Source organism: Homalodisca vitripennis, chromosome 8 (assembly GCF_021130785.1).
Source record: "Homalodisca vitripennis isolate AUS2020 chromosome 8, UT_GWSS_2.1, whole genome shotgun sequence".
NCBI classification, from domain to species: Eukaryota; Metazoa; Arthropoda; class Insecta; order Hemiptera; family Cicadellidae; genus Homalodisca; species Homalodisca vitripennis.
In genome coordinates this window covers 84,237,515-84,252,602 of record NC_060214.1, presented here as the reverse complement: position 1 = coordinate 84,252,602, position 15,088 = coordinate 84,237,515, and the positions used below count along the sequence as shown (strand labels likewise).

The following is a 15,088-nucleotide window of genomic DNA, read 5'->3' as shown; positions in this document are numbered from 1 at the left end:
ATAAAAGTTTATTCTTAAATATTTTACTACCTTGGTGGATAAATTTTTTATTAACTTCTTATATATGATCAAATTCAATTATTTATTGTTGGTTCAATTATTTGTTTACCTAATTGTCTTACGAACAATAAAAAATTTTAATTAATCACACATACAGATTTAGTACAAGACTTAGCGATTAAGGTAGATATAGTATATTCCAATTGGTTCTTTTATATTTTTATTTAATTAATTCACCTGACGCTACAGTACCTAAAGATGGGTTCTCGAATTTGAAACGTATGTTGCAGAAATAAAAAGTACAAAAGTTGTGAAAGGTACATTTTTTTTACTCATAATAAACTATTTTCAGGATATACTATTAATAAAACATTTTGATAAAATAACTTGATACTGACATGTGCGTATTACACTAATTAACCGTGTATTAGGATTTTCTCATTACATATATACGAAACATAGTATACAAAAAGGGCATTATACTATGTTACATAATTATTTTCGTAATCTATAAGTGGATTAGTAATAGGACAAATATAACACCAATTACACCAAATTAATGGCACGATAAAACTCTGAACTGATAAACTGGTCACGTGCCTGAATAATTATCTCTATACGAGCAAGTCTAACAAGAAGACCGAATGTCTTCCCCCACCAGACCGACTTTCTATCACAGAAGCAGTCAGCCACAAACGTAGTAACCAGTTACCACTATAACTCTTCCGCACTACATTCATTGCTTCTCATCTTGGCATACTTGGTAAGTCACTTCAATCAATTAATAGTTTTCGTGGCCATCGCTAAATCTATCCATGTCAACCTGAGATAAAATATTCGTGTCTGCCATTATAGTGGACTAGGCTTGAGGTCCCCTAATGCCCTTCAATTAGTAGTTGGAACACACATGGAAAACGTTTAAACCCTACTTATAAACATAAAATAATCTATGAGTAAATCACTGAGATTAGTTATTATTATTTATAACTAACCTATAGCTGAGATGTTTTAATAAAACTAATAAAATGATATTACATTACAAAATAAAAATATATTTTTAATACATAGCCTATGCAAGGATTGTGTTTTTACTATAAAAAGAAATCAGCCAGCAATATAACATAAACTTTTCTAAGATTCTCCTCGCAAGAGATATCTAGAAATAGGTTTTACCAGTACATATCAAAAAATAAATTAATAAGGATTAAAAACGTAGAAATATAAATAGCTACTCAGTAAGACTACTTATTACTTCATCATTTTAAATTTTAAACCCAAGTGACTGTTTAGTTTAGCTGCAGCTAAATTTACTATTAGAATCTGAAATTGTCACAAATTTGAATGCATTTGAGTATATGTTTGTCTAAACGTGTAGAAAATAAATCATTGACGAATATGCACAACACCAACTTTTTACACCATTTCGACAAGAGATATATCTATGCAAAAAGGTTATCTAAATGATGAAGTGTTCACTAATCACTACGATGTTTTACACACAATCGTGAGTCGTGTGATGGAACAATCGTGGTCTAGCTGTATGATCTAATCAGAGTTATTGACAGCGTCATATTCCAAGAGCTGCATTTAGAAGAGGTTGTACTGGAGCTAAAATCGACATTCACATTGGATAAACCCTTCATACCATAGCTACGTTTATACCCTAGTTTACATTTTAAAAATATCTTTACATCAATTAGTAATATTATGCAGAAGTTCACTTACATAAAAATGTTTAAACTAGTAGCTGAGCTTAGAATATCATTTATAACTATAATTACAGAAAATGCCTGTGGTGCTATATTGGTTGGAGCATAGTCCTCCAGTGCGCTCAGTCAACTTAGTCTTACACGCTCTTGACTTGCCAGTTGAATACGTGGATGTGGATTTATATAAAAAGGACCAATTGTCTCCTTGGTACCTTAAGGTAATTTGATTATTTAGTTCAACAGAACATAATATAAGCGTGTCTGGAAAGCACTATTTAAAATACTTACAAGATATGAATTTTACTATTCACAATTCCTGATTTATAAACCTTTTGAAATTGTTCTTAAATTAAGCAGACAGTAATTAAAGCAAAATAAATACGTATTTAGTTAGTTTGATAATTAGTCAGTAGCTATTATTATCAAATTATAATTTTGACGTATACAAAGTAATATAAATATAGTCATGCCTTTAAAATACGAGTATAATTTTTCCTAAAATACTAAAAGAATTAATACAAATTTATATATGCTTTCAGTAAATATTTATTTATTAAGTATAGTTTTTACAGCTTGAATAAACTGTATATTTTAAGTACATTCTATGTTTAGTAACTTTTAAAAATTGTGTAATACAGGTAATAATTATAGGCACCTCATTAAAAGCTTTATTGAGTTACGTGTATAATCTTAGTTCTCTATTCAATTTTAAAATCTTGTAAGTAGTATACGAATACACATTTTAATGCTGAAATTACTTTATTTATATCAAAGAAAATAATACTTTTATTAAACTGTATAAAAAATTCAGCAGCACATGTACGCATTTGGTAAATAATACACCAATGATCAAATATTAATGAGGCTGTTTAGATGTTATATATTCATTAGGAATAAATGATAACCCTAGGAGTAAGAAATAAAATTAAAAATGCAATGTTATCTATTAAAGAGTTTCTGATAACTATAATCTAAACTTCAAAATAATTATGTCTGGCATTTATAATTAAGCATTAGGTTACATGTATGGTTTCCTGATAGTAGTTAATTTATATTCCATTTCTCTTTTATGGTTCATAAATAATTCTTTCTAGGCTTTTTATTTTAAAAACAACACAATTTTGTTCTGGGGGATATAGGGTCTTAAAATGTGTGAGAAATATAATTTTTCTACACTTTAAGTTAGAAGTTTTGCTAGTGTTCAGCCAACGAGATAATTCCTAATACTTAAACGACTAAAAAATAGGTCGTAATAGACCTTAATTTTAATTTAGTCTCATGGGGCTTTAAGCAAGATGGCAAGATGGAACTAATGCAGCTGGTCCCTAACAAGGTTCATATTATTCAAACTAAAACAAGACTCCTGCGGTGAAACGTTATTGTATACAATATAAAGAAATGTCTATATAGGTTAAATACAGATTATCAGGCGTTGATCTTAACCAGGAATTTTATAATATTGTATCTTATCGCACCATATGAATAAGCTCTTTGCCATTATCGACAGGGGAACAGGTGGTACGGCCAACTTTCAAGGGCTCTATCAATATTTTTTATATGAGCATTATTACGAACGATAGTTAAATTTTAAACATAATTCAGTAATGTTTTTGCAATTACTGAGCTTTTTTGTTCATTACACTTGTTTAGTGAATAAACGTAATATGGCACATGATACTACAGGAATTTGTTTATCACATAATACAATTGTACTGAATAATTCTTTAGGAAAATACAGTTTTACCATTTTTAAGAATCGCAGTTTTGAAGTATGGTATATAAATTTTTTTTACCATATTTATTATGTATCCATATTAGAAAGCATAATTTATGTATAAGGATTTCAGGCAGTATTATATACCTAATACTTTTGGAATCCAAAATTAATTCATCGTTATTTTAATGCCTGATGTGTAGAGGATTATTATTATATGAGCCATTATAACCAATCAATTATCTCGTAAATCATGTGTTGAATGAAAATACTTAAAATGCCAAATCGACATTAAAAGCTATGTATTCTATACTAGATTATTTTCATATTCGTACTGTTCTCTATTGGTCATAAAAACTCTTTTCTTAGAAATATCGCAGCAAGAATTAGTATTTAATCTGGAAATCTTGTATTTTGTATTATTTAAGTTGTTATACAACACTGTTGTATACACAGTAACATTATATTTTGATTTACAGTTAAATCCTTTGCATACAGTCCCATTGATTGATGACAATGGCTTCATTCTGTGGGAAAGGTAAGACACATTATGTTTATTTTATCTAACACAGCTTGGTATTTAGTACTGTGATTGTGAATTAACTTACACAAAATGTACTTCCATAGTATTGTTGTATATACAGTTTGAAACATTACTAGTATTTGAACTTTTGCACTACACTTTTTACCAAATATGAGTTAGAAACATCTTAATTACTCATCGTTTATCGGTTCAAAATTTAAGATATTTTTCGGAAGAAGGTTTTCCAGAATTTTTGTGTGAAATAATACACGATAAAGCTTATTGACAGTATTTATTTGTTTATTTCGTTATTAAATACATTGAAGTTAGTATAAACTGCAATTTAGCTCATTTATTAGTGAGAGATTAGCTACCCACAACTTAGCATGAAATTAAATTTCAAAAACAGGGACATCAAAAGCATTCTCCTTTTGTATGTCATTCCTAATAATCCTTAAATAGGTGACAGTAACTAAAAATATTGTAAAGTATTGATCCATTCTTATTTAAGTTTAAGTATTGACCATGAATTTAAGAAAGAAACTGTTTTTATCATTATCTACAAAATATCGTGAATTTTTAATAGATCCAACGATTTCATTCCTATTCTAGGCCAGTGTGGAGAAATCCCAAGTCTTAAGTGAGACTGAAGCTGTGGAGTCCTTAGCATTTCAGTTAACACTCTCATGATATAATAAATTATAGAATTTGACTGTTAATTTAAATTTCAATTAAAAAAGGCAGACAAAGTAGGATGTTACAAGATACTTTTAATGTGTGGTTTAATTTGACTGATAAATAAAATCAGGTATTTACTATCACTTTTTTAAATGTTATAAACTATTATTCTTATTATTCTTGAATTTGTCAGATAGGTATAATAATATAATGTACAATGGAATTTTCAAGACAAGTAGGGCGTAGCATCTGAGGAGTTTAGAAACAGTTATAAAAATATATGTTAAACAGGAAGCACAAGAATTTTCATAAAACTTTCAGTACAATCGGTGCACTAAGTTTTTAGTGATTTTATGTAATCGTACAGACGTAATAAAATGGTTTATTGTTTTTTACGTGAAACCAAGTAAATATTTTGAAATGAACTGTGCAGAATAGGTCAAAGAAAACTTTTATTTACAAAAGACATACAATCAAACAAACTTAAAACATAATATTTTAAAATACATTTCATATAATTTGTTCAATCTAATCGTTTTTAATTAATGTATTTTATAAATTCGAAATTCTGTAAAAAAGTTTTGATAGTATGTAAATTAAGTATACTCATACTGCTAGTTTAAAAAAAGTATCTAGAATGAAAATTGTACTGATTGGGCAAAATGTCTCATATATCAAATATTCAATAATAAAACTCAAGAACCTCTGAATTAGGTCTGTGTTGAGAAAGCACAAAGGTCTTTGTTAGTGTTATAGCAAAGTTATGGTTACCAATTATTATTTTCTACTTTAGTATCAGCATTAAATTTAAAATATGATTTGTATATAGACTGTGTTAAGTTTATGATCCTTTAGTTCCAAATTAAATTGCATTAGAACGCTTAAAACAGTTATTGTCTCTAATTTGGGAAATAGTTCAGTCAGAAGTACATTCTGAACGATAAATACAATAAAAACAGATGAACCAGAGGCACAAACTAACTTATTCTTGAACTGAAGATTTATTTTAACTCTTAAAATACTAAAAAATATAAATGTAGTGTTATTTTCCTTGTAGAAAACATAATTATACGCAGAAAACAAATTGTGTTGTTAATGACAGTTGGATGTGGAGCCTCCTTTCATTTTATGCTCTTTTATAAGTGTAACTTTGTGTTTGCTTACAGAATTTTCCTCGCCTCCTATTTCAGACATTTAATATTCTTGAAATCTTAGAATGATTTAAGAAAGTAATCAAATTGTCCAAGTAAATATTGTGACATCTTCAAAAGTAAAAGAAACAACAGTTTATTCAATAAAAACTAGAACGTCTCCATAATAATGATATACCTATCATGTAAATTATGTTGCAATATGTAATTAAATATTTAGTTTAAATCTAATAAACCAAAACAATTTTAAACTTTTGCCCCAAAACTAATTTTGTTAAAAAGATTCTGGTAGTTCGTTTCTCTTTGTCATGAACACGAATCTTCAGATTCGACTTAAACTATATATTTATTTTAGTTATACTTGTATTAAGTTCGTTTTATCGAAACAATGTCTCCTTTTATAATGTGTTCTGTTTTCTCTTGCTCACCTTGTTGAAATGAATCCCTGTCTTAGTCTCATATATTGGAAGATTCCTTGTATTATGGTTTCCCTGACGATATTACGTAGTCCTGTTATTCCCAGTAAGTAGCCCTTTTCGTCTGTTATGACATATTTGTTTATTACACTAATTACTATGGTTGGTAAGTGTAGCTTGTGTTATTCACATCTCTCATATTATTCATATTGTCTAGGATAATATCCTATAACAAAATTCGATAGTGTCTGAATTCTTTTCCAATTTAATGCTAATTACGTAATATCAATGATTGTATTCTCCAGTCGAGCCATCATGACGTACCTGGTGTCCAAATATGGGAAGGACGACTCTCTTTACCCCAAGGACCTCCAGAAGAGAGCCGTCGTAGACCAGAGACTTCACTATAGCAACGATGTTTTCTATGTAGTAGGAGAACTCACGGTAAGAAGTTACGAGAACCAATTTTTATGTTTATCCTTCAATACTACCTGACGTATGTCAAAAATTATCTATATGGCCAATAAATTTATTATTCTTCATGTAAACCCCGAAAAAAACTAAACCGATTGTCACATTTCATTACCGCTGTCGATCATGTATTAATTTTCTACCTAAACGTAATGTTACTTACTGTAAATGGAACTCTCCCTCCTCATTATAATAAACTTAATAACTTAGAACTGACAATAAACTGTACTCTTACCTGGACTGATGCAGTGACAGACTTGTACGACAGATTTTTCATTAATGCATTCATTGAAATACTGCAGAGGTTTTTGCCGCTTAAAACTATTGTTGGTCATAGTACTCATACTACCTCACTGTTCTTATACCAATAGCGTGAGGAAATTTTTCTTTGGAAAGAGAACTCCGAAGAACCAAAAGTTACCGTATGATATATGCATTTTATCTCTAGATAGATGAGCATATAATACCCTTTTATAATAATTCAAATACTTTTAGGATGTAAAACCACAGATCATTTAAAATTTTTGACATTGGTTTATTCACTTTTAAATTCAACCTTTCCAAATAATTGTTTAAACTATTTCAATTTTTTCTCTCAAAATGGTGTGGGTATAATGCGCTCTGGTTCGTCTGTACTCCTCATGCAGTTGCACAGAACAGCTGAATATGACAAGTCTTTTGTGGACACGTCATGCGGTCTGTGGTATTCCATTCCTCGTAGAATAATATCTCTAAAGAGTCTTCCATGGTCCGTGGCTTCACTGAGGGACCACTATCTGTGGCGGGTGGTTGGGGCGGTTTGGCTTACACCTCTTATCTGCAGTTGCACTGGCACGATTAGTACATGTGTATTAAATGTGACAATTAAACTGGCAAAAAAATGAGTATATTGTTATTATTTTATTTTTATGAACGTGTTTATATACCTTTTTTTATCTTTATAAGATTGTGTTAGCTAATTCTCCTTGATAGTGCTGTACTTTTAGTAGTTAATATTGAAAATATTTAGAGTAATGTGTCCCTTCTTATTATTACTTAAAAATAAGAATGATTTGCTGTACTCTCTAAAACTTTAAATGTAAGGAAGAGCCATGGGACCCTAATTTCGCCTTAAATAAAGAAATATTTCATTTCATGAACATATACTAGCCTAAATTGAGTAATTTAAATTTAAATTGGACCAAAGCTTAATTTTCCGCATTCAATAATATCTATTATCTGATTTAATTAAGAATCAATATCTCTTTGTAGGTAAAATACACCCATCTTTAAGAGGTGAATTTTTTCGTAATAATCAAAAACGTTTTTTAAATTACTTTTCATATTATTACATGTTGAATTTGTATACACGATTAAAAAGAAATAGTGTCACTTATACAAATATTAATTCTATATAATTTTACACTTGAAATTACATCACTTGAGTAATTTACATCGAGTTTAAAACAACAAAGTCTCCAAGAAACAATTAGACTTGTGTAAGTAATTTAGAATATGGCATTTAAAAATTTAAATTTAGTTAGGAAGAGCTTATTTGTTGAATATGGACATTAATAAGGAACATCTTACCTCTTTCACTTGATTTAATAAAAATAATTATTTTGTAACATTCGTAAATATTTTAGTGCTGTTTTATTTGTCTTCTTTGAGAGCAACCTCTGAATTATGATGATTGCTGTCTACTAAATTCTTTGTGTTGTATGCGTGCTTACTTGGACGTATTAGTTTCGTCACATGCTCTTTCACACTGATATACAGAGAGGCACTGGTAAGATATCGAGACAGGCGTGATGTTTATGCTAGGTAGAGAGTCAAAGTCTATAAAAACGTAAACATTCTTTGATTTATGTTTCACTCACTTTCAATGAGCATTCCAAACATGGCAGGCACAGGAGCCTTTACAGAATACTGTCAGAGGCAATCAGTCTACAACTCATACAGTCAACGTTTCTACTATTGCCTTTTACTGCTATACGTCTTATAAAAAGAAGGAACTAAGCGAATTGAAAACTATAGAGCTGTACCATACTGTTCATCTTCAGTATCAGTATCTGAGTGGGAGTCTAACATACAGGGATGAGGTCTCACAAGGAAGCAACTACCATGATCGAGATTTTCCCTTACCAAGAGTTGCAAGGTAGATCGAAAGAAGCATCTCTTGTTTAGGCCTCGCTGTGTACAATTACCCTTTGCGTGTCTAAGAATACATAACTCAACTTTAAAAAGTGACTAAGCATTTTTATTTCTGAATATTTTTATTTAGAATAAAGATTTTACTTAAGTGGTAAATTAGGTTTTTATATTTTGTTGATTTATTAAATATTTTTAGTATTAGAATTTATTGTTGTAACATAATTAAACGTTAAACATTTTATACTTAAAGGTGACATTGGAAATCAAAGAGAAAAGACATTTCTATGTATTTATTTTAAAATTGTGTAAACACAGTTTAAAATATCCCTAAAGGGATAGGTCTAATTAGCATTTTGGCCATTCAATTACACTAACATTGATTTATGTAATAAAACAAAATGTTAAGCAGGAGTATTATTTTTGCAGCAAGGTATAGCGTTTCGACAAAAAGCTCCAACACCAGAGTTAATCGGGAAAATAAAAGAAGCTCAGGAGAACATAGAGAAACTCCTTACTGGAAATAAATACATTGCAGGTGACTCCTTAACTGTGGCTGACTACAGTTTCATCACACTTGTAGATTTAATTGAGGTAAGTGTTAAAACTTGAATACGTTTATTTTCTGATATATACGTAATAACAACGTATATACACATTATTATCTTTAGATTTTTGGCACAAATTTTTTCAAACTTTACGGGTTGCTTTCTTGTAAATTGTAAAGTAAGCTATAGTATGTACTCTCTAAATCTACTCAATGGTATGGAAATAATACGGTAATATAGTTTTGCAAATTGTCCTAAGTGAATAGTATGTCTATATGTCCGGCACATTAATGGCGAGAAATATTTTATTATCCATCCACATTTAAGTAGCAAAAATGTTAGCTTTTTAAGAACAGCTTGTATAAAACAATTTACCGGTTCTTTCGTATACTAAGCCGGTAAATAATCTAAAAAAGGGTATTACATGATAACCCCTACGTTATCTAAAGTGTTATAGACCAAAAATATGTGTTTTTCAGTATATTTTTTGTAACGTATTTTATCTATAATATGACAATACTTCCAGTTTTTAATTTCCAGCTCATATATATTACAGTAACGTCACACGCACAGAATTAATACTAACAGAAATAAACTTTGTAATTTTTCTATATATTTGCTCATAATAAAGGTTATATGTCTAATAATGTAAGGAATATACACACTAATTAGGTAAAGAATATGTTTTGTAAATAAATATAACACCAAGTATCACGTAAAAAGTTTCGCGAAGCTAGAATGCAGCATTTCATATCTAAAGCTTGTTTCATTCTCGAGATGGCCTGCTGAGGAATAGAAAGACGTACAATCAGACAGAGAGGAAGGTTTACATTCACAGGCAGACAAAAGAGAAAGTGTGTCAGCCTACTGAGTGATAGGCTTGGATTGTACGGTTCTCTAAATATGTTGGTAAACTATACTTAAAATGTTTGTTCATTATGATTGGTGTCATAGCAGAGTTTAAATATTATTATTGAGTCAATTAAAACACAAGAGTGTCCTAAAACCCCGTGTGTGGTGTGTATATATATATATATATATCCATTTAATTTTTTTTTCTGCTATATACTTTCTAATATTTATTTAGTGATCAAGGTCATCAATAACAGTTGATAACATTCTTAACGTGCTAAATGCAGTAAAGAAACAATAATCTTAAACTTATTCAGTGATTTTATATAAAGTTAAGCTGTGCGACCAGCCTTTACATAATAACTGTTTACATTTACTTACTTTGATAACATTCAGAACTGTATATCCTAAAGCTTAGGACAAAATAACAAAAATGGGTTGAGACTGAAATTTGGTCATTTGTGTGACTTTCGAAATTATAATTGTTTAAACGTAGAAGGAATTTTTTATTTTTAAACATAGGAAACATTGTCTAATTAAAAATAAGAAGGGAGGGCAAGTTTAGGATCCCACTACATTGGAGACGTTCTCTACACCTTTAATCTAGTCTAATTTCCTCAGACGACCCTCAACGCTCTCTTTTGAAGAGTAACATATTTAAGTTGATGACACTAGAAATCCTAAAAATATTACTCCGTAACGTAATGTTGACTCGTAATGCTAAGTAACACACTATATCATATTTTAGGCTAATGTAGAAAGGCACCAATGTAGCCTAATTTAGCTCCATCGATAAAATATTTATATGAGTATTCTATTCCAGATCAAAATCAAGATGTTCCGCTAAAAATATTACTGAAATATTTCTATTTATTGCATTTTCAACAAATGTATAAATAATAGGAACAATTTGGGAAGATTGAGGATGAAACTCCACAGTGTTTTATTTTATAAAAGTTTAAGAACAGGTTATTGGTGCAGAACCAGTCAGAAATGAAAAAGGATACGGCTGTATACTGTTCTAGCAGGTTCATAAAGTGACAGTTATTTAGTATAAGTCTAGTTTCATACACGAAAAGATTGACGATACATGTTATAGTTCTGTTGAAATGAATTTCAATATGTTTTGGAATATCATTAATGTATATGAAGATTAGTAGGGGTCTACAGAAATTCTCATAAGGCACTTAGTCTCAATAACAGAAGTCAAAAATATACTGCTGGGAATTATTGCAAACTTTACTTTATATAATTCTTTTTTTAGAGTTAGCTCTTCATGATACTACCCCAATATAAACTAAAAAAATACAAATATTAACAGTATATGAAATGGAGTGTTGTGTTTCTTTTAAGTTCAGATAAAGTATAACTTTATTTACTTTCGGCAAATTTTATATAAAGTTTACATTTAGTAACCCATATTAATGTTGAAATTTAGTGTGATATCAAACTGTAAATGCTCTAAATAACAGTTTTGACATTGTTGTTTTTGCATACGTAATACAATTTTAAAAATGTAATAAAATTTTAAATATCTCAGTGGTCCTATTTTTGTATTTATAGCTATACCATTTTTATTGTTTACAGGTTTACAGTCCACCTATGAAAAAGTTCCCCTTAACCAAGGAGTGGTTTGAAAGATGCAAGTTGAACATGAAGAATTTCGATAAGGCCAACAAAAAAGGAGCTGATACAGTAGTTAATAAAGTAAAAAAGTTCCTCGGTCAATCTTAAAAATGTCTCGATCTGTTTTAACTAAAATCTGTTTTTATTGACCAATTCTTGTTTTTTAATTGTTGTATTGTATTTAATACAGTATATTAAATACCTTGAGAATATTTCACTTATATGACTAAACTAAAAAAATTATAATTACTTCTAACAATTTAAATTTTTTCGAGCATTGAATGTGTTTACAACATAATTAATTCATATCAAATGGTAATTTCATACATCTTACTTTAATGATAACATGACATAATTTGAAACTTATTTGTATTCTGTGAGTTTATTTATTTTAAGTAAAATGTATGTACAGAGAACATGTCAACGTCGTTATTTAACCCCATCGTGTTTACCTGTCTTGTCACTTGTAGTTAACCAGTTAAAAACACATACAGTGAAAGATATTACATTTATTAAAATAGTCTTTATAAGTATAGCTTAGTTTTCAGATATGTATTATTATAGCATGAATACAATTAACTTAAAGGAAGTATATAGCAATAAACATTTATTTATTCAACTTAGACAAAAGCATTTTTTACTTACACCTGAACAGTGAACATAAATAGTTTAGATTTTACAGGAATTCTAGAAGTATCATTATTTATATTAGAAATTCAGGCAGTACAATAAAAATTGGGTATTTAATGATAACTATCAAGTACAAATATAACATTATAGAACGTAACTGTTTTAATTCGTTTCTAGATGTTACGAATAAGATTAAAATATCGTAACAAATACATATGTTGTAGATGTGTTACACCCCAGTTACCTGGAACATGTTGGAACATATTATTTTCATTCCTTAAAATGTCCGTCGTTTAATTCTAGCCGGATAATCATATTGCTTTATTCATTGTTAAAACTTAGGTAACATATTAAAGACCTATTGTTAATGTAAATTTAATTAAGGTGTATTCGTATATGGATTCCGGTCCAATAATTTAATCACTAATAGAAACAAACCGATAATTATACTTTGCTTACTATTACCTAGAAGCTCTTCAGGATACTCATTATTATAGTCTTGTTCTTTTCGTTGCTATAAAATGTTGTAAGATTTAATAATTCCTAATAATATTTAGATAATAATTTAATTATTACAGTTATCGTAATCCAAACAGTTAAAACAAATTAAATTTTAATTAATTCTAATGGATGGCTTCGTTTATGATTTTAACGACACGTAGGTGATGTAATGGTACATCGGGCCTGAGCAATGCCGGGTGTGAAGTTCATTTTCCAGCACATTAAACTTTTCTCACCACTAATACTCTTTATACTTAGCCGCGCGCCAGCTTCAGGCAGAGTTTACGAATCGGGTAGAAACATCTGTGCAGAATCAGCAGCTATTGTTCTTTAGAGAATGGCCTGCGACACCTTGACATGATCTGCGAGGAAGGTGTATTTATTCAATTAGCGTTCATAGTAATTTATTCTTGAATATCTGTAACTCGTATTCTGTAAAGCAACTTTTGGCAAAGGACATTTATACATTGATTAAAATATTACGTTGTAATTTGTAAATTACGCAAAAGACGTTTTTCAACTTATTTTAAGGCTAATAAAATTTATAAAGATTTTGCAATAACAGATTCTAGATCTTTGTTACTATATAGTACGGGAATCTCGCTCATCTCCTGCACCTCGTACACACCCAATGACTTCGTTCCCTGGTGTTGCATTTGTCTCGTTCTCAGCCATTGCTTCCAATATGTAACATTTATTTAGAGCCCTTTAAATTTTATTAACCCAGTACAATTATTTGTAATACCCCCAAAAACGATTAAGTTATTTCAAAAGTAAATTCATTTCGTCAGTGAACAACTTCATCAATCCACAGCACAAATTTTTACAATAATGAGCTTTCTACAAGATCATCTCTTCTCATCTTTAACTGTGCAGTGCAGTGCTGTTAAAATAATGTTCTTTCTTTTAAAAATGTTGGTAATTTATTGTGGTGCAAATTTATTAAAGTTAAATTCTCTTTATTTTAATTTTACTCAGTGCCAGTTACTTGTTTATTTATTATGGATAACCAATCCAAGGTAACAATTTTAAGTATATATAATATATATATATATATATATATATTATATATATATATATATATATAAGCTGTATCCTTTTTCACTAATTATTTTAATCCTAATTTATTACTTATAATGAGATAATATCATGTTGTTTTCTTTTTTACTTTTCACTGTGTCAACATTTACTCAGGGTTGTTGGAACATTTCATGTTATAGACCACAACCTGGATTTTCACAACAAAATACAGATTATTTCTCCATCCAAATTTGTTATTACAACAGGAAGGGGTAGGATTCACATTCACCAATATATAGAGTGTGGCTGTATGCGTGATGTAAACATATGTCTCATTGTACTTTCACTCAAATGGTAACATGTATATAGATTTCATAATACATTAGTAATATATATATAACTAATTGGTTTGTTTATAAAAAATCTTACATTATTAACCCCCCACCGCACGCGCCGCGGAGCGACACTCCCGCAATAGTAGGTATATTTGTTGTTAGAATAGTGGTCAGAATGGGTTGAGCCTTTGAGCCCGCGGTGTAGCTTCCCCCCTCCATCTGTAGAAAGGCGTGGCGCGGTTGTTGGGGCGTGTACGTTCAGTCGCGACTGAGCAGTAACATTGAGAACATCCCCGCGGAGTGACGCTCCGCATGCGTTCTTTTCATTATCTGATATAACGGAGTTATCGCTCCGCGGCGTTCTACACTGCATTCATCATTAGAGTCATCTCTCATCACGTTCAACCTAAAACCGGAGTACTTTTTAAGGTAAGTAAACACGTTTTTTCGATACATAAAATCTGTAATTTTGATTTTATAGCCTGAGTATTGTTTTACTCATAAAGATGTTCTCAAACCAATAAATATGTATTTCAGAACTTTGTACCTAATTACCTTGTATTATACTTATTATTTGGTTTCAGATGCATCAACCAGATGAAGAAGAAATTCTTCGACATCTAGGAGATGAAATTGGGGCATCGGATGATTTAGAAGAAAGACAATGTTCAAGAAAGCGATCACAATTCACTGAGTGAGAGAGTCAGCTGAAGGCAGTGATAATGAGCCAGTTTTAAGCCAAGCTGTTCTTGAAAAAAAAAAACGAGGAGGATAATGGCCAGGA

General features: G+C 29.9%; 1 protein-coding gene across 1 annotated transcript; it reads left to right on the top strand.

The window, feature by feature from the left end:
* The first annotated feature begins 639 nt into the window (after nt 1-639).
* LOC124367723 (glutathione S-transferase 1-like) lies at nt 640-12,234 on the top strand. Its single transcript, XM_046824800.1, has 6 exons — nt 640-763; nt 1,784-1,927; nt 3,903-3,961; nt 6,497-6,635; nt 9,222-9,386; nt 11,780-12,234. The coding sequence occupies exons 2-6, from the start codon at nt 1,787-1,789 to the stop codon at nt 11,924-11,926; spliced, it is 651 nt and encodes a 216-aa protein (XP_046680756.1). The 5' UTR covers nt 640-763; nt 1,784-1,786; the 3' UTR covers nt 11,927-12,234.
* Nucleotides 12,235-15,088: the final 2,854 nt, after the last annotated feature.